The sequence below is a fragment of the Nycticebus coucang genome, chromosome X (genome assembly GCF_027406575.1).
Source record: "Nycticebus coucang isolate mNycCou1 chromosome X, mNycCou1.pri, whole genome shotgun sequence".
In the NCBI taxonomy this organism is placed as follows: Eukaryota; Metazoa; Chordata; class Mammalia; order Primates; family Lorisidae; genus Nycticebus; species Nycticebus coucang.
In genome coordinates, this window is record NC_069804.1 from 52,659,189 (window position 1) to 52,679,172 (window position 19,984).

At 46.6% G+C, this 19,984-nt stretch overlaps 1 protein-coding gene across 3 annotated transcripts; it reads left to right on the plus strand.

Annotated features, from left to right (window-relative positions):
- Positions 1–969: 969 nt before the first annotated feature.
- Positions 970–18,273, plus strand: USP11 (ubiquitin specific peptidase 11). 3 transcript variants are annotated; one of them, XM_053579242.1, is made up of 21 exons: positions 971–1,177; positions 8,531–8,640; positions 8,814–8,944; positions 9,280–9,397; positions 9,770–9,915; positions 10,062–10,123; positions 10,251–10,353; positions 10,910–11,083; positions 11,175–11,333; positions 11,660–11,884; positions 12,015–12,098; positions 12,208–12,302; positions 14,050–14,256; positions 15,098–15,150; positions 15,350–15,595; positions 15,692–15,762; positions 16,043–16,155; positions 17,389–17,538; positions 17,625–17,740; positions 17,936–18,024; positions 18,114–18,273. In XM_053579242.1, exons 1-21 carry the CDS (start codon positions 1,017–1,019, stop codon positions 18,249–18,251), a joined length of 2,751 nt encoding a protein of 916 aa, XP_053435217.1. In that variant the 5' UTR covers positions 971–1,016; the 3' UTR covers positions 18,252–18,273. The 3 variants fall into 3 exon arrangements, with proteins under 3 accessions (XP_053435219.1, XP_053435217.1, XP_053435218.1); XM_053579243.1 differs by having other exon boundaries at positions 15,353–15,595; XM_053579244.1 differs by lacking the exon at positions 17,625–17,740 and having other exon boundaries at positions 970–1,177; positions 18,114–18,132.
- Positions 18,274–19,984: the final 1,711 nt, after the last annotated feature.

Below are 19,984 nucleotides of genomic sequence, written 5' to 3' on the forward strand. Positions count from 1 at the left end.
CCCCCAAAGGACGTTTGGTAATGTTTGGAAGGAGACACTTTATTGTCCTGAGGGGCTGTACAGTTACCTAGTAGGTAGAGGCCAGGGATGCAGCTACATGTCCTGCAGTGCTCCTCATAGCAAATGACAAGAGTGCTAAGGTTGAGAAACCCTGCCTCAGAATCCCTTTCTAACTCCTAAAAATTGAGGACAACCTAAACAGCTTTATATCAGGTAGCCTCTGCACAATTCCACTGTACACACGGAGAAAACGTGAAAAAGTATTGTGAAAATAGTTTTGACTCTGAAACCCTGGACTGCCTGGGAACAACACAGTTTGAGACTGGCCCGATTATTTAAGATCACACCTCTGGAACCATACTTCTTGCTTCCTGGGTTTGAATACAGTTCCTGCCAAACTAGCCACTTACTACCACATGCTTCCTGGGTTTGAATACAGATCCTGCTAAACTAGCCACTTATTATTTTCCATGGTGACAAGGACAGTCATCATTGCAAGACCTGGGTCTGACTTGCCTTCCACCGATTTGTGATAAAGGGAAACAATAGCCTGCAGGCCTAAGTGAACTAGTCTCAGTAGATAGAGTTCTCTTTTGCATTGGGTTTTGATGGATAAGAAAGGTACTGCAACGAAGGAAGGGCATTCTGGTCAGGCTAACAAAAACTGCTCCTAGGGTAGGGGGACCTCTTCCTACGTCGGGGACGTCAGGCTCCGCCTTTCACGCAACCCTTTGCTCTAACAACGTGGCATTAAAATCCTACAAGGCACTTTTGTCTTTCTTAGTTCCCACTGAAGGTTCTACCCCACCTATTAGTCGCAGGCTTCACTGCCCACAGTCCGATGTCCGCCTAGCTCTTTGACGCCTTGGAGCTTGGGGGTCCATTTCCAATATGGCAGTACCCCCATCGCTGTTTGGGGGGCTCTGCTTCCGTTTCCGGGACTAGAATCCGGAAGTGGCAGTTGGGGGGCGTCATCCTATCTTCAGCTGCGTTGGCTGAGAGGAAGACGTACGGCCATGGCTACGGTCGCGGCGACTAGTGCCGCCGTCGCGGCTGCAACAGCGGCTGAGAACAGACAGGCACAGCGCGAGGTGGTGCCAGGCCTGGACAGCCAGCTACGCCAGATTGAGAATGGCGAGAGTGGGCGAGAACGTCCACTGCGGGCGGGCGAAAGCTGGTGAGGCTGGGCTGCAGTGGAGCCTCGGCTTAGGGGACAGTGGGGGCGTTGGCGACCGCCGGGGACTTAGCGACAGAGGTCTGCGGGGTAACTCCCGGGTGGCGGGGGGGAGGTAGGGGACCGACCGGTGGGACAGCCGGAGAGATGGGCGGGGAAGTGTTTGTGATTGAATAGCAGCATCTGGGAAAGGGGCGGGACCTGTATGGTGCAGTCTGACGCCCAAGAAGAAAATGGGGTTTGTTGTTAAGCGCCCTAGGGGCGGGGCCTGAGAGGAAACGGTTTTGGGGGGTAGGGCTGCGCCTGCGTGGTGGGACTTGGACCCTGAGAAGGTGGTGTCTGCGTGCGTCGCAGTTTCCAGGGGCGGGAACGAACTAGGCGAGCCTTATGACGTCAGCAGAAGAGCGAAAACAGCCTAACGGCTCTGGGCCGAGGGAGGGAGCGGGAGTCTACGCGTGGTTGGAGTCTGGCGCCTGGGAACCAGGCTAAGCCGTGACGTAAGCCGAAAGGCGTGGTCTGAGGCCGAGGGAGGCTGGAGGAGGGGAGTTGGTACTTATGAGACGGAAAATGGCGTCTGCGAAAGAGCAAAGTTTGTGACGCGGCGAGATTTTTGGCTCTGGAGGAGGCCTTCTCGGGTCGGGAGAAAGTGCAGGTGATTAGCCCGGAAGGGGCCTGCGATATTTTATTTGTTTTCTGTTTTTAGTGTTGTTTTGTTTTTTAACTCAGAAAAAATATTTTAAAAAATCAGTGCGTATTTTGATAAATCGGCTTGTTTTACTGATTTCCTTGCTAACTAGTGCCTCTTGAAATTTACTGCCTTTGGGTTCATTTTATTTCTCGCCGAGTTGCCCCTCGTTTTTAAATTGTGAAATGTATAAGACCTAAAAAGATTAATAAAACGTTTAAGCTGCCCAGATTGACGGACATCCGATTAAACGGCCTGTACTCTTCAAAAATGTCAAGGTCGTGAAAGACAAAGGCTGAAGAACTGTTCCAGATGGAAGGAATTAATGTAATTTACCGAGTCATGATAATTAAATGCATCGTGATCCTTGATTGGATCCTGGAACAGGAAAAAATAAATCATTAATAAAAATCAGGGTTTCTTCCTCACATTTTTTTTCTCGTTTGCCATAAAAGAAAAAAACAATGGAAAGTTGGTGAAATTTGACTAAGGAATCGATTAGATCTTAGTACTGCTAATTTCATGATTGTGATGTTTGAAGTGTGTTTAAGGTAATATTTTTTTTTTAGAGAATACATACTGAAATTTTTAGGGGTAAGGAACCATCATATAAGCAACTTAACGCTCAAATGGTTGAAAAATTAGCATGTGTGAAAATTTATGTGGTGGGGGAGGAAGGGAAGTTGGGGAGGTGTTTGTCAAAGGATACAAAATTTCAATTGGAGAAGGAGTTCAGGAAGTCTGTTGTACAACATAATTATAGTGAATAATGTATACTTGAAAATTGCTAAGTGTGGATTTTAAATGTTCTTACCACAAAAAGAATAAGGATGTGACGTAATGGTTATGTTAATTCACTTGATTTAGTCATTCCACAAAGTATACCTATATCAAAACATGCTGTACACCATAAATGCACATAATTTTTGTCATTTTAAAATAAATACAAATACATATAATAAACAACGATTGGGAAAATGGATAAAATGTTTGATTTGGAGAATAAGGACATATGGGGAAATTATTTGTATTTTGCCATTTTGTGAAGATTTCAAAGTAAAAAAAATTAAAGAATAATAAAGACATGTGAATTAACCACTCAGGTTAAAATTATTACCCAGGTGAATATTACCTTAAGAAATCCTTCTGTGCCCCTCCTAGATGGAAATTATCCTCCTTATTTCATGGAGAACTGTTACTCTGAATTTCGAGTAAACTGTCTCTTCCTTTTGTTTAATATTTTACCATCACTGTATGCATTTCTAAATAGTAGTGGCTGTCTATAAGCTTTCACTTCATATAGATGCAGTGTGTATGTGAAATCATACTTTATATATAAATATGAAATCATACTGATGTATACTGTGAGCCTTTTTCATATCAGGTGATACATGGTATCCACATGACATCATTGGTCACTTGGTTACTGTGGTGTCTGCCAGGTTTCTCAATTGTAAAGGTACCATTTTCCTTTTCACATATGTAGTAATTCTTTTCAAAACATAGATCATGTCCATCTATTCCTCAGAAGGTTCTCAACAGTTTCCTGTCTCCTGCAGTGTAAATGCTAAAATCCTTGCAATGACTTGCAAGGCTTTACAAAGCTAGTCTCCTGCTTCCGTTCTTTTTTCTCCTCTACGCACTCCCTCCCTTTCTTCATCAGGGCGGCCATATTGGACTCTTGCTGTTCCTCAAACACATTAAACCTTAGGGCCTTTTTGAGCAAGGTTTGCTTACTTTACAGAGTTCTTTTTTTTTTTTTTTTTTTTTTTTTATAGAGACAGAGTCTCACTGTACCGCCCTCGGGTAGAGTGCCGTGGCGTCACACGGCTCACAGCAACCTCTAACTCCTGGGCTTATGTGATTCTCTAATAACATTACCAGTAAAGTGTGTATCCCTGTTACTGGGAAGATAAATTGAGATTTCTCAAATTGGGAATACAAATCCAAACCATGTGTGTCTTTTTTTACAATTACATCATAGCTTTCCAGCAGGAAAAGCCTCATTCCATCCTGAGAAACAACAGTAACTGGAATGTTTTTTAATAGTCCATTGGGAGATGTTCAAAAGGGCCTCAAGGCTTTGGTTCTTGCCTCCTCTTACCTTTACAGCTTTGTCATGTTTGTATTGGAAGATTGGGCATAAAATCCTGTCATCGTGGGCAGTACCCTTTAAAATTACTCCACCTATTCTGTGTTTCCTTTGGGGGTAATGAAAATATTTTGCAACTAGGCAGAGATTGTGGTTGCACAATATTGTGAATGTACTAAATGCCTCTGAATTGTTCACCTTAAAATGGTTAACTTTATGTTATGTGAATTTCATCTCATTGAAAAAAATTACCACACCAGTGTTGGTTCAGTATTGAAGCCAGTTTGTCTTTGCTATGGTGGGTATTATCATGAAGCATTTTCACTAAACTCTACTTTTTTAATGCTTACTTATTTAGGTTAGAGCAGAGCATCTCAGGGTTCTTTAATTTGCTGTGCATTTTATAGAGATTTGCTGCAGTGGTCAGGAAATATGTGTTTATAAAGCATTTTGAAGTTATGGATGAACCCCAAATCATATACTTTGTATCAGTATTAATACTTGCATCTTCTGGGCGGCTCAATCAGTAAGGCGCTGGCCCCATATACTGAGGGTGGCGGGTTCAAACCCGGCCCCGGCTGAACCGCAACCAAAAAATAGCCGGGCGTTGTGGCGGGCGCCTGTAGTTTCAGCTACTTGGGAGGCTGAGGCAAGAGAATCGCTTAAGCCCAGGAGTTGGAGGTTGCTGTGAGCTGTGATGCCACGGTACTTTACCAAGGGCCATAAAGTGAGACTGTGTCTCTACAAAAAAAAAAAAAAAATACTTGCATCTTCTGTCTTGTCAGCTGACAGATCTGGGCAAGGGCAGGTAATCGATTTGGTCATCTAGACTGATTTAATTTCTGGTAGAGATTTATATTTTAAGAGTAAATTTGAATCTGTGGTAGTATAGCCTTCTTGGAAATTTTTAGATTTTATGGATAAACCATCTACAAACACAATTCAAAATCAAAAACAAAAAATACAAAGGCACCTAAATCAAGGAAAGCCAAGGGAGTCTTTAGCAGGTCTGCACAGGATGTGAATAGTTTGCTAACAGGTAAGCCATCATGGGTTCTCCTTGTTCAGGTAAAGGAGGATGGCTGTGTTCAGAGTGCTGCAGCAGTGGGTAGTAAGTGGTATGTGAAAGTGAAGCAACATTGTGTTGTAGGAGGTTAAGCCTGGAGAGGAAAGGTATACCCACAGGGTGCTCAAAAAATATATACACACTTTAGGAAAGGAAAAAACTATTAAATTTATAATACGTCAGATTTGACTTCTGCAATTACAAGAGGTGGTCAACATGACTTGTGTTCATCTTTTGTTAATCAGTATACATTGAATATTACAATTTTAATGCAATTTTTTCCTTAAAACGTGTGTACATTTTGGGGGCACCTTCTGTATATGTGTTCAGGTTTATGCAGACATAGATAATAAATTTAATAAAGCATTGTTATGTTACATTTACTATCTGAACTGGCAGCCTTTTAATCATCAAGTAGGAAATCCTATTTCCTAACTTTCATCTGTTTCTCTGTAATTTTTTTTTTTTTTTTTTTTTTTTTTGTAGAGATAGTCTCACTTCATTGCCCTCGGTAGAGTCACTTCATTGCCCTCAGTAGAGTGCTGTAGCGTCACACAGCTCACAGCAACCTCTAACTCCTGGGCTTAGGCCGTTCTCTTGCCTCAGCCTCCGGAGTAGCTGGGACTATAGGCGCCCACCACAACGCCCAGATATTTTTTTGTTGCACTTTGGCTGGGGCTGGGTTTGAACCCGCCACCCTTGGTTATATGGAACTGGCGCCCTACCCACTGAGCAACAGGCGCTGCCCTCTCTGTAATTATTGTACTTAGTATAATCAACCATTTATGTAAATTACCTTAACCAAAATAACCAATTTTCTCCAAAGACAAGAGAAAAACTAGAAGACAGAAAATAATTGCTTAGTGGCTCTGTGCCTGTAGCTCGCGGCTAGGGCGTTGGCCACATACACTGGAGCTGGTGGGTTCCAACCCAGCCCAGGCCTGCCAGACAGCAATGAAAACTGCAACCAAAAAATAGCCAGGCATTGTGGGGGGCGCCTGTAGTCCCAGCTACTTGGGAGGCTGAGGCAAGAGAATCACTTAAGCCAAAGAGTTGGAGGTTGCTATGAGCTGTGATGCCACAGCACTCTACCAAGGGGGATATAGTAAAACTCTCTAAAAAAAAAAAAAAGAAAAGAATTGCTTAGTAACTTTCTATAAGCTCATAATCATATTAACAAATTTGAGGGAGCACAAATAAACATAAGTGACTTTATCAAGATAAGTTGTATTTCTATATACTAGCAATAAGAAAATAGAAAATTAAATTTTAAGATACCATTTATGATAGTATCCAAAAGATTGAATACCTAGGAGTAAATATAATAATGTGGGTGTTCTTGGTAGAAACAATGACAACTTTGTGGTGACTGCCACCTGACAAAGATTGTGAGCCATCTTGATTTCTAAGATGTTACAATGTTGTGGCTTTTTTAAAGTGTCTTTGAATTTGAAGCAATATTGTAATATTTTGTGAAAATTTGTGTAAAAGTCAGTTCTCCCTGAAGTCTTCCGAAATTCACGTTGTAGCCAGGTCTGGAAGTTTTGATTACCACAATGAAGGGTGATTTTAATGTTAATTTTTGTTAAAAATTTGCTCTTAAAAGAGAAATTGAGCAGTACCTCCCTGTGCATTAAAGGTCCCATTAACTATAAATTACCTTTACTAAATAAGTTAACCTCACAGATTAGCTATGGAGGAAAGTAGAGCCACCAAAGGGGATGAAGGTGTGCAGGATAGGGTGTGGGGGGAGTGATATGGCAGAGTCTGTACAGGTCAAGTGCAGCCCAAAACAAACCCAGCAAAAAAACCCTGCAGAAATGTGTACCTATTTAGGTGACTTGTGACTATTTCAAGATTTTTCTATGCCTCCGTCCCCCCATTTCTGATCCTTTTGTGAACAAGGGAAAGTTGACATTTTAAAGAGTCAAATTTGTGAGGTTGCTGGAAAACCAACCAGTAGGCTGTTATGTAAATTTCACCAATTTGGTTATTTTTTAAAAAGTTTATTTGAGGCACTTAAATAATTGGGACAGCTTTTTATGTATCAGAAATGCCATAGCAGAATAGGTTTATGTGGGAGGGGGTTGTGTGTATGTGAGCTTTTATGTCCCTGCCCTAGGAACAGAACAATAACAAGTAACATAGTTAGCATTACTATATGTTGATTTTTCAGACTTTAGAAATTCTCCACATTTTACAAAGACAATCATCAGACCTAAATGTTTATCCTTGTAGTACATATGTTTCTGTTTTAAATGAGAGCTGTTGGACCGTATGCTGAAAAATGGTTAAGATGGTCAGTTTTGTTATGTGTTCTTCACCATAACTTTAAATAGAGAATCAGAATCTCAGAAATCTAGTATAGAGCCAAAATAAGTCCTAAATACAAAAATGATGAATAATGATGATACATAGTTTTTGAAGGAAAATTTTAGGATTCTTTTTAGTATTTTAAATTCTTTTCAACGTCTGAGTAGATTTTCACAATTTATCAAATTATTAGCTGAAGATTTATGCTCCATTGAAATCCTTTGGAAATGGTGCATGCTTAATGACTGGCTTTAGGCTTATAACATTAGCTACAGATAACAGATACCCAGAGCCTAATTTAACTGTCGTGTCATAGACTAATATGAATTAATTCTTTCTATTCTTTTTTTTTCTGCAGTTTTTTTTTTTTTTTTTTTTTGGCTGGGGCTGGGTTTGAACCCACCACCTCCAGCGTACAGGGCCAGCGCCCTACCCTGTTGAGCCACAGGCACCGCCCGAATGCTTTCTATTCTGTAATAAAAGCTCACGTGTCCTAGCACCATGGGTATGGGGTTTTTGTTTACCATTGTTGAGTACATTTTCTGGTTTTGTTTTGTTTTGTTTTTGGCCGGGTCTGGGTTTGAACCCCCTACCTCTGGCCTATAGAGCTGGCACCCTACCCCTTTGAGCCACAGGCACCACCCCATTTTCTGGTTTTTTTTTTTTTTTTTGTAGAGACAGATTCTCACTTTATGGCCCTCGGTAGAGTGCCATGACATCACACAACTCACAGCAACCTCTAACTCCTGGGCTTAAGCGATTCTTGCCTCAGCCTCCCAAGTAGCTGGGACTACAGGCGCCCACTACAACGCCCGGCTATTTTTTTTTTTTGGTTGCAGTTCAGCCGGGGCCAGGTTTGAACCTGCCACCCTCGGTATATGGGGCAGGCGCCATTTTCTGTTTTTAATCATGTCTTTGAGTAGTCTAATATACAAATCTGAGTTTCTTTTTCTCTCTTTTTTTTTTGCAGTTTTTGGCCGGGGCTGGGTTTGAACCCGCCACCTCCGGCATATGGGGCCAGTGCCCTACTACGTTGAGCAACAGGCGCCGCCCACAAATCTGAGTTTCTATGAATAAATTTTGCTTGTAATTTATTTACTTTTATATGATGCCAAAATATTTTCATCTTAAATTATAATATGTTGGTACATTTGGTCTCAGATAACCATGTAACCCATGTGTCACCTGTCTGGGCCCCAGGTTCCTTGTGGAGCAGCACTGGTATAAACAGTGGGAAGTGTATGTGCAGGGAGGGGACCAGGATTCCAGCACCTTCCCTGGCTGCATCAACAATGCTGAGCTCTTTGAAGGTACTGGGCCTTTACCTCCCCACATCAACCTAGCCCTGAAGTTCTTGTCTCCTCTGTCCCTATAAATGATCATAAGCCTATTGTCCATACTAGGTCACTGGGGAGATGGCCAGAACTATTCATCAGTTGCCTTCCCTGATTCTTCCTCTGTTACCCCCGCCTCCTCCCCACAGATCAGATAAGCTGGCGCCTCAAGGAGGGACTGGAGGAAGGCAAGGATTATGTGCTGCTCCCAGCAGTTGCTTGGCATTATCTGGTCAGCTGGTATGGCCTAGCACGTGGCCAGCCACCCATTGAACGCAAGGTATCGTGGGTGGGGAAGGTGGTGGGTAATGTAGATTCCATGAGTGGTTGGGTGACATTGGGTAGGAGGAAAGCTTTGTGCGCCCGGGATGGGTCCAGATCCATGTATACCGGGTAGATGCACCTGTGTTTGTGCTCTTCCCATCTCATAGCGCATTATACCAGGTACCTTGTGTGTCTGCTGTGTGTTCACCCATGTGGCTCCTTTTACAGATCATTGTATGTGTGATTTTGTATGTTTTGTGTAAGCCAGTGTGTGTGCTCCTCTAATCTCAGAGGTCACAGTGCCTGTATCTATGTGAGTACACCTGTGTATGCACCTGTCTACCTTTATAGGTCATAGAGCTGCCCAGCACCCTGCTGGTCGAAATATACCCAGTAGAACTGTTGCTTGTCCAGCACAGTGATATGGACACAGCTCACACTGCTCAATTCAGCCACACAGATTCACTTGGTGAGTCTGACAGTCATGAATGAGTTGGGTGTTCCCAGCTACGGGTCACTACTTGGTGACCTGAGCATGCATGGGATTGGGCTGTGGCTGACTGAGAAGGCACTGGTCAGACTTTGAAGGACCAAGAAGGCATTAGCCAAGTTGTATGCACTGAGGGTATATGTGAGCTGCATCCGGTGCTTGCATGGTATGGCAGAGGATGTTTGTTGTGGGGCTCAAGTCCTGAGTGTAGGTCAGTCATTTGAAGATTGATTGGGAACACAAGTATCGACCAAGTATGTAAGGTCTATGGGGATGAGTCAGGGATGCCAAGATGGGTCTATCATTTTGAGTCTCAGGAAGACCTGGAATGTGCTCCCTCACTCTCCACAGATCTAGTATTGCGCACAGCTCGGGAACAGTTTCTGGTGGATCCTCAGGAAGAGACACGGCTTTGGATCAAGAACTCAGAAGGCTCTTTGGATCGGTTGTGTGACACACAGGTCACAGTGCTTGACGCCGCCCTGGAGACTGGGCAGGTGAGGGTAGGAAGAGCTTTTTTGCTCAGGCAGACCAGCAGATAGAGTCACCTGGCAGTATTCAGGTTGGGAAAAGTGAAGGCTAGGTGCCCATAAGGCCCTCCGGTAATGTCTTTCCTTCTCTTCTTTCTCTTCCTCCAACCCAGTTGGTCGTCATGGAGACTCGAAACAAAGATGGCACTTGGCCCAGCGCACAGCTGCATGCCATGTGAGCCCTTGGGGTATCTGGTTCAGAATGGGGGCATCCCACATTAGGCAAAAAATGACTGAGCCCATGAGCTCATCATACTCGTGAATAGTAGGCCCTCAGCTTATAGTTTCTCATCCAACCCTAGGAACAACAATGTGTCAGAAGAGGATGAGGATTTCAAAGGCCAGCCGGGCATCTGTGGCCTCACCAATCTGGGCAACACGTGCTTCATGAACTCAGCTCTGCAGGTTGGGCCCTTCGAGCTGTGTCTGGCACAGATGCAGGGGTGGGCTGCAAGAGCTGGGGATTGGGGACACACCCAGGTGACCTGGGAGAACTGCAGTGCAAGGGGTTGGGCTGACAGCTAAGGCCCCACAAATCTGAAATGACATGCCCACATTCATTCCTGCAATATCAATACAGGCAGTCCCTGAGTTACAAACATCCGACTGACGTACAACTCGCACTTACGAAGGGAGGCTATTACAGGTAATAGGTAAATGTACCTGTTCCAACTTACATACAAATCCAACTTAAGAACAAACCTACAGAACCTGTCTCGTTCGTAATCCGGGGACTGCCTGTACCTTCTCCCTATGCTTGTCTTCACTCTCCCTCTTCTCTCCTTTGCTACCACATTCTTTCTTCTTATGAAATACTAATATTGTCTCTTCCCCACTCTCCTGATCCTTTCTCTCCTGCTTCTCCCTTTCCCCCATTTTACTTTCTCTTCCCTCTTCGCTTCCTTTTCTCTTTTGCCATCTTTGTCCTCTGTCCCATTCACCCGGCCCCTGCCCCATGCAGTGCCTCAGCAATGTGCCACAGCTCACTGAGTATTTCCTCAACAACCGCTACCTGGAGGAGCTGAACTTCCGTAACCCACTGGGCATGAAGGGTGAGATCGCAGAGGCCTATGCAGACCTGGTGAAGCAGGCATGGTCTGGGCACCACCGCTCTATCGTGCCCCAAGTGTTTAAGGTGTGAATCAACCCTGGGCACTCCCCCAACCCCCACTCCTCTTGGTTTGCCTAACCTCTCTCATTCTTGACGGCCCTGCCCATCTTCTCAGACCAAGGTTGGCCATTTTGCATCCCAGTTTCTGGGCTATCAGCAGCATGACTCGCAGGAGCTGCTGTCATTTCTCCTGGATGGGCTGCATGAGGACCTCAATCGGGTCAAGAAGAAGGAGTATGTGGAGCTGTGCGATGCTGCAGGGCGACCGGATCAGGTGGGCTGCTCCCAGGGATCCCATCCTGAGAGTCCTACTAAAACTACTGAGAACTCAGGGATTCTCTGGCTTCCCTGGGGTATCCTCTACCCTGACCTCACCTCCACCCTCAGTCCAACCTTACTTCGCTCTAGTACCACATTTGCCCCCACACCCAACCTGGTGAGCCCTGGCAGTGTCCTGTCCATATAAACCCCTGTCCTACAGTGAATATAGTCTTCCTAGCTGTAACTCTGCCTCTGGACTTAACCCCGTACAAATCCACCCCAGACCATAGTTACCCCTGCCCCAGGCAAGCCCCACCATTACCATGACACCGTCAACAGGAGGTGGCTCAGGAGGCCTGGCAAAACCACAAACGGCGGAATGATTCTGTGATCGTGGACACTTTCCATGGCCTCTTCAAGTCCACGCTGGTGTGTCCCGATTGTGGCAATGTGTCTGTGACCTTCGACCCCTTCTGCTACCTCAGTGTCCCACTGCCTGTCACCCACAAGAGGATCTTGGAGGTCTTCTTTATTCCCATGGATCCCCGCCGCAAGCCAGAGCAGGTATGAGAGGAATGGGGACATAATGAGGAACATGTAGTCAGAGTTGGATTACTGTGCCACACCTCAAGGTTTCCTACATTGACTCACTGCAAGCTCTTTTGATTTTTTATGGATGCTATTTCTCCCTTAGCACCGGCTTGTGGTCCCCAAGAAAGGCAAAATCTCGGATCTGTGTGTAGCTCTGTCCAAACACACGGGTATCTCTCCAGAGAGGGTGAGACTCTGTGGACCAGGGAGGGGTGGTAGGATTCAGGAGCAAGGAGGCAGAGGGGCTGGGGAGAGCTTGCAGACTGACAGCCCCCTTCTCTGCATCCTGTTCCCAGATGATGGTGGCTGATGTCTTCAGCCACCGCTTCTATAAGCTCTACCAGCTGGAGGAATCTCTGAGTAGCATCTTGGACCGCGATGATATCTTCGTGTGAGTGAGGGGACCCAAGAGGAGATGGTGGTTCCTTGGGAACCTGGTGCACTTCTTTTGTATGCTCCTGCATCCTCTGCCTCATCCACTGGGTACCTGCCCTGTGCAGAGCTTCAGCCATGTCCCTTGGCAGCCAAGGGGCTTGTCATTATCAATGGCTGAGGTGACAGAGTCTTAGACGTGGTGTCCTTGAGCATTTCCTTCCTTATTATCAGAAGGAGGCTACTGTTTCTTATTTACCTCATTCAGCACTTACTAGGCCCCTTCTGTATACCAAATGCTGAGCTGAACTCCTCCCTGTATTATAGTTCTCAAAAACAAAAAGATTTTTCAAATACAAAATGCTAAGACACTTTCTGAATATAAGAGCATTCAACAAACTTGTTGTATCTTTGGGTAACTAATAACTGAAATATGGCTCAGTAGCTAGGGCACTGGCCACATACACAAGGGCTGGTGGGTTTGAACCTGGCCTGGGCCTGCTAAACAATGACAACTACAACAACAAAAACAAACAAAAAAAATAGCTGGGCATTGTGGCGGGTATCTGTAGTCCCAGCTACTTGGGAGGCTGAGGCAAGAGAATCACTTAAGCCCAAGAATTGGAGGTTGCTGTGAGCTGTGATGTGATAGCACTCTACTGAGGGCGACATAGTAAGACTCTGTCTCAAAAAAAAAAAAAAAATGAGAACTGAAATAGTGACTTAAGAATAGAAGGTCTTTGTAAACAAAGCAATGTCTTCCAAAAAGAAAACGGTTTTTAAATCCCTCTGTCACTAAAAATTTTTAACCCTCTCAGCACTCTGATAACACCAAAGTACTTTATAAAAAACAGCATACAGGGTGGCACCTGTGGCTCAAGGAGTAGGGTGCCGGCCCCATATGCCAGGGGTGGTGGGTTCAAACCCGGCCTGGCCAAAAATTGCAAAAAAAAAAAAAGAACTTTAATTTTTTTTTTTTTTAAAGTGGGTTAAAAAAAAAAAGCACACAAAGTGCTATGCAAATCATCTAACAGTTTGGAAGGCAGAGAAAATTTAGTAACTTTTCAGACCGCCCCCTCTTTTCTAAATTTTTTTTTTTTTTTGAGACAGAGTCTCAAGCTGTCACCCTAGGTAAGAGTGCTGTAGCGTCACAGCTCACAGCAACCTCAAACTCTTGGGCTTAAGCGATTCTCTTGCCTTAGCCTCCCAAGTAGCTGGAACTATAGGCTCTCACCACAACACCCCGCTATTTTCTTTCTTTTTTTTTTTTTGTACAGTTGTCATTGTTACTTTAGCTGGCCTGGGCCAGGTTTGAACCTGCCACCCTCGATGTATGTGGCCAGCGCCCTGCCTACCGAGCAACAGGCTCTGTATCCTCCCCCCTTTTTTTTTGAGACAGAGTCTGATTTTGTCACCCTCGGTAGAATGCCGTGAAGTCACAGCTCACAGCAACTTCAAACTCTTGGGCTTAAGCGATTGTCTTGCCTCAGCCTCCCAAGTAGCTGGGACTACAGGCGCCCACCACCAGCACCCAGATATTTTTTTTTTAGAGACAGGGTTTCATTCTTGCTCAGGCTGGTCTCAAACTCATGAGCTTAGGCAATTCACCTGCCTCGGTCTCCCAAGTGCTGGGATTACTGACGTGAGCCACCTTTTCAGACCCTTTTAAAAATATTTTCAGGTGGTTAGGGGTGAGTGGATGGAGCCACCAAGGAGTTGTCCCGGGGAGGCCCTGATTAGGCATAACCTGATATTTACCCCCACAGCTATGAGGTATCAGGACGGTTGGAACCCCTCGAGGGCTCGAGAGAGGACATTGTGGTTCCTGTCTACCTGCGGGAGCGCACCCCTGCCCGTGACTACAACAACTCCTACTATGGCTTGATGCTTTTTGGGCACCCACTCCTGGTGTCCGTGCCTCGGGATCGGTTCACCTGGGAGGGCCTGTATAACATCTTAATGTACCGGCTCTCGTAAGTGTCCCTTTCCCAGGGACTGGGGGAGGGGTATGAACTCAGACCTGGGTGTTTAGCTGCTTATTTGGCATCTCCCCTTTAACATCTGAAAGATAATTCGAACTTAATGTGGCCATAGAAGAACATACAGGGTTTACTTTTCTCTCAACCTATGACTTCACTACTGCATCTCTTAGGTGCTGGACACAGGTGAATAAGACAAACCAAACACATACATCTTTGCCATTTATTCACTTGTCTCCTCCTGGGAGAGACTTGGTTATTTGTGTTTTTTTTTGTTTGTTTGTTTTTTTGCAGTTTTTGGCCAGGGCTGGGTTTGAACCCGCCACCTCTGGCATATGGGGCCGGCGCCCTACCCCTTTGAGCCACAGGCGCCTCCCTAGGTTATTTGTGCGCCCTGCCCCTTTGAACCACAGGCACCGCCCTAGGTTATTTGTTCTTTTGCCAGTAGATTTTCATTGTGCCCCAAATCCAGAGTCCTTACCCTGGCAGACAAAGCAGCGTCTTACCTGGATTAATCTCTCCTCCCTCATTTTACACTGAATATTTCACTCCCCAGAGGTCTTCCCTGAGGGCAGTTATAGCTGGTTGTGTGTTCACCTGCAGCTTTACTAAACTGAAACTCCACACTCCTGACTGGCACACAAGTTTGCACTCTGAGGCCCCTGCTGACAGCCTTGGCCTATTTATGCATTTACATGTCACCCCCTCAGACCTCCCAGGCCCATAATTAATAATGTTTCGTGTACGGGTTTACTAATGGCTTCCCATCATCACCAGAGTAAAATCTTGGGCTCTTTATCTATCTATCTGGGAGTCTTCCTCTGCTCTGTTGCAGACGCTATGTGACCAAACCCAGCTCAGATGACGAGGACGATGGGGATGAGAAAGGTGAGGGAGAGGAGGGAAAGAGGGTTGACAAGGATAATGCGGGTCTGTATAAGTGGTCCCCTGGCCTGAGTGGGGGTGAGGGGCTGAGGGTCGTTGGGGGGGAGCTGGGATAAGTCTGGCCCACACAGGGTTCGTGTAGGTGTGTGTTGCAGCTCAGCCCTTTGGGGTCACATCTTCCCATCTCTGACACCTCCCATAGCAGATGATGATGAGGAAGATAAAGATGATATCCCTGGACCCTCAACTGGGGGCAGTCTCCGAGACCCTGAGCCAGAGCAGCCTGGGCCCAGTTCTGGGGTCACAAGCAGGTGCCCTTTCCTCTTGGACAACTGCCTTGGCACATCTCAGTGGCCCCCAAGGCGACGGCGCAAACAGCTGTTCACCCTGCAGACAGTGAACTCTAATGGGACCAGCGACCGCACAACCTCCCCTGAAGAAGTCCAAAGTATCTCCTTTGGTTGGGAGCCAGGGTGGGGAGGTGGGAGATAGGTTTCCTAGCAGCAGCAGGACCCATGACCACTTGCCTCTCCCTTACCCCCAGCCCAGCCGTACATTGCCATCGACTGGGAGCCAGACATGAAGAAGCGTTACTATGATGAGGCAGAGGCTGAGGTAAACAAGATCTCAGGGAGGGGGGCACTTTCCGGTCTTGCCCTTTAACTCTTGCTCGTCCTCCCCACAACTTCTCCAGCTGGGAACAGAGCCAAGAGATCCAGGTCCAGGTCCAGCCTGGCCTTGGAACCTGAACACCTGCTGAGAGCTCCAGGGCCTCAGGCTCCTAACTTCAGGGTCTGTGCGCTCTGACCCACTCAGCATGTCTCCCACCCCCACTCCCCATTTCTCCACCCCTACTCATACCCAGCCTTCTGGCCATCTGTTCACCCAACCCCAGGGCTACGTGAAGCATGAATGTGTTGGGTACGTGCTAAAGAAAGCTCCAGTACAGCTGCAGGAGTGCATTGAGCTCTTCACCACTGTGGAGACCCTGGAGAAGGAAAACCCCTGGTGAGGGGCCAGAACGGGGCTTGTGGGGGTTTCATTGGGTAGCATTACCTGCCTGATCCCCTATTAGCTCGCTCTCCTTCCACTGTCCTCTGTGCTCCGACCTTTCCTGCCACCCTGGCCTCCAACACTCAAGCATACTCCCACCATAGGCCTTTGCCTGGGCTCTTCGCTCAGGAATGTTCTTCCCCCAGGTATCTACAGACTTCTTTGCTCCTTTGCTCACTTCTATGATAAAATATGACCTCATCAGGGAGACCTACTGTGACTGTCCTGTTAAAAGTCATCCCCCCAACCAACGTCATCTCTTCATCCTCTCCATGCTCTTTTCTTCTTAGCTAAGCCTTCCTCTCTTTCTAGCTCTGATGCCACTTGATGTGATGTCCTATATCCTCTTCTGTGCTGTCATCTCCATTAGATAGTAAACTCCTTGAGGGTGAAGACTTTTAGGTTCACTGTGTGTAGCTTCTCACTGCTTAAAGCAGTATTGGATGTTCAATAGATGCTCAGTAGACACTTGCAGAATAAGCCAGAAGAGAGAACCAAAACCATAAAGCCACTCTCAAAAATAAGAGCAGCATCTCCATGGAGCAAAAGTGGAACAGAAATACAAAATAGTACAGCAGAATTAAACAGTAGGCAATCAGTAAATACCTGTGGAATGAATCAGTGACTGAATTAGGAAGAGAAGAAACTTACAGGGATAGTGGCAGACTCTAAAATAAGACTAGCAACTCATGGGCCAGAAATCAAACAAAAATATAAAGTAGTTTGAAAGCACATATAAAAGGCAATCAGTAGGGTGGCGCCTGTGGCTTAGTGGGTAGGGTGCCAGCCCCATATACTGAGGGTGGCGGGTTCAAACCCCGCCCCGGCCAAACTGCAACAAAAAAAATAGCTGGGTGTTGTGGCGGGTGCCTGTAGTCCTAGCTACTCTGGAGGCTGAGGCAAGAGAATGGCCTAAGCCCAGGAATTGGAGGTTGCTGTGAGGCGTGTGGTACCACGGCATTCTACCGAGAGATAAAGTGAGACTCTGTACAAAAAAAAAAAAGGCAACCAGTAAATACTTGATGAGTGAATGAAAGGATTTTAATGGGAATAGAGCGAGCTAGAGCACTGGGCAGACTGACGGTAAGAACAGTGTCTCTGTGGGCCACACAGCACACGAAAGACCAGTAGTGCAGTGGGTGTGCGGTGGTTGCCCTAGAAATGTCTCTGACTCCATCTTGTCTGTAGGTACTGCCCCTCCTGCAAGCAGCACCAGTTGGCCACCAAGAAGCTGGACCTGTGGATGCTGCCTGAGATTCTCATCATCCACCTGAAACGCTTTTCCTACACTAAGTTCTCCCGAGAGAAGCTGGATACCCTTGTGCAGTTTCCTATCCGGTCAGGGGCCGGGGGAGAATGGCTGAAGATGGCAGGGGTGGGGGGTGGGAGGTGGGCACCAATATTAACCCTCTCCTGCACCACAGGGACCTGGATTTCTCTGAGTTTGTCCTCAAACCTCAGAATGAGTCGGCTCCAGAGCTTTACAAATATGATCTCATCGCAGTTTCCAACCACTATGGGGGCATGCGTGATGGACACTGTATGTGCCAGGCAGTGGGCGGGAGCATGCCTTTTGGGGAATGGGGGTCTGGGCTGGGAGGTCAGGACATCCCTAGTAGGTGACTAGGCATGTGAGCCAGTGGCAAGGTTGTCAGCATAGTAGTGAGAGAGTGGATCTGGCCAGACATCTCTTAGGAGCAGGAACATGGGTTAAGATCATATCTCTCCCTTTCAGACACAACGTTTGCCTGCAACAAGGACAGCGGCCAGTGGCACTACTTTGATGACAACAGCGTCTCCCCTGTGAATGAGAATCAGATTGAGGTGCCACTTCCATCCTCCTTTCTCCCTCCCCTTCTCCCAACTCCACCCCTTCCTTGGAACCCACACTGATTCCTGTCCTCTCCCCACAGTCCAAGGCAGCATACGTGCTCTTCTACCAACGCCAGGATGTGGCACGACGCCTAAAGTCCCAGTCTGGCTCATCTAGCCCCCCAGCCTCCCCTGCCTGCAGTTCCCCACCCACCTCTGAGTTCATGGATGTTAACTAAGGGGCCCTGGGTCCTGCCCCAGGGAAGGTAGCCCTCTCCGCTATCCTGCTTCTCGTGTCTACCCCCCTTCTCTTACCTGTGTCAGGAGCCCCCTCCAGGCGTTACAGGCTTAGTTGTGGCTGTTGTTCTCCTGTGCCGCTGCATTGCTCTATCTCGGGAAGAAAAGGTCCTATCTCCTCCTGGCAGTGTGCTCCCCGCCTTTGTTTGCCTCTTAGAGCAGAAACCTTCCCTCCTAGTCTTTCTTTATGGTCGTCCCCTTCCCTCTGCTCAGCTTGGAGTGTTCTGTGTGGGTGAATATGGGGGTTTACCTGAACTCAAAGTGTATTTTCTTATTGAGACCCTGTCCCTTCCACTGTGTATGTACATATAAAGTGCCAGTCTGGTCCTCGCTCAGCAGTGTGGGTTTTTATTTCCCACGTACTTAACTAAGCACCAGTTTTATGCCTATGTTCTGTGTGCTTGTTGAATGCCAGGTGTGTGATGGACGCTGCTCTGAGTGTTTCTGAGCACTAACAATGTGCCAGGTGCTGCTATTCTAAGTGCTTTTGAATCACCATCTGGGTGCCAGGCACTATTCCAAGCACCAGATGTGTGCCATGTTTTTCTAAAGCATTTTACAAATACTGACTCAGTAATCTTCACAAGCAATCTCATGTAGGAGTTGTCATCTCCAGTTTCAGATGGGGAAACCTGAGGCTAAGGAATTGCTAGGGTTCCATCAGGAGATCAGTGTTATCTCATGCATTACACAGAAGTCTGTCCCTAGAGAGGGGTGTTTGGCCTCTCTGGACCCAGGACTGCAAAGCTTTCTGTGGCCATGAGCTGCACTACTGCTAATATGGAAAGGGTACAGCTGGAGCAGGCATCCATGTGGGCGAATGTGTGGTCTGGGGACATGAAGATACTCACCAGACCACCCCACAGATCCCCAGTTGTGTCTTCTGGGAAAAATCAGTCCCCTAAGGAGAACTATAGAGATAGTGCATACCCTTGGCAAATCCGTGAACATGACAGGACAAATGTGTGTCTGTGTGACCTCTGCATTCAATCCCTGCTCCCCCAGCAGGGAGGGTCTCTCCAGCCTCACCCCAGAGAAAAGTGAGATGGAGCACCTACCCCAAGATGATGGATACTAAACAGAGAAGCATAGTGTGAGAAAAAGAGGCCATTTAAGCACTAAGCATCTCCCACCAGACCCCTCCCAGAGGAGCCAACTGTTAACTCTGAGAAATAGAGACCCTGTGGGGACAACTGTGGGGTGGAATAACATGGATGTGTGGTATCTGGACATATACAGGCCACCCAATCCTGCATACTTGAGGGAATCCTGTTCAGTGGCACCTAAGGGACCATGCTCCCCCACCCCCACCCAGTATGCTGCCTTTTCATTGGCTCTGGCAAGACTCGCTCAGGGCCACTCAGCCCCAGCGTTGCCACCCACAAACCTCCCAGTCAAGGTAGTTGCTGTGAGGAACCCAGTTCATACTGACTTAAGCAAAAAACAAATATTAGTTTCAGGTATGACTAGATACAGGAACTCAGAAGCTGTCACTGACTTAACGAAGACCATATGATTGAAGCATGATTATCACCTCATTTTGCAGATAAGAAAGCAGGTCTATAGAAATGGCTCGGAATGGGCCGAAAGTACAGAAATGCCTCATTACCTACTGGTAATCAGTACCAGACCAGGCCCATCTAAAGTGAATCTGATTACAATAATATCCCTGATG

What these genes read in the sequence shown, in the direction of transcription:
- USP11 (XM_053579242.1), top strand. Translation starts at nt 1,017, where the DNA reads ATGGCTACGGTCGCGGCGACTAGTGCCGCCGTCGCGGCTGCAACAGCG. An exon ending in TCATGAACTCAGCTCTGCAG is followed by an intron (nt 10,354 to 10,909) that starts GTTGGGCCCTTC and finishes TGCCCCATGCAG; the next exon opens with TGCCTCAGCAATGTGCCACA. An exon ending in CGGGTATCTCTCCAGAGAGG is followed by an intron (nt 12,099 to 12,207) that starts GTGAGACTCTGT and finishes TCCTGTTCCCAG; the next exon opens with ATGATGGTGGCTGATGTCTT.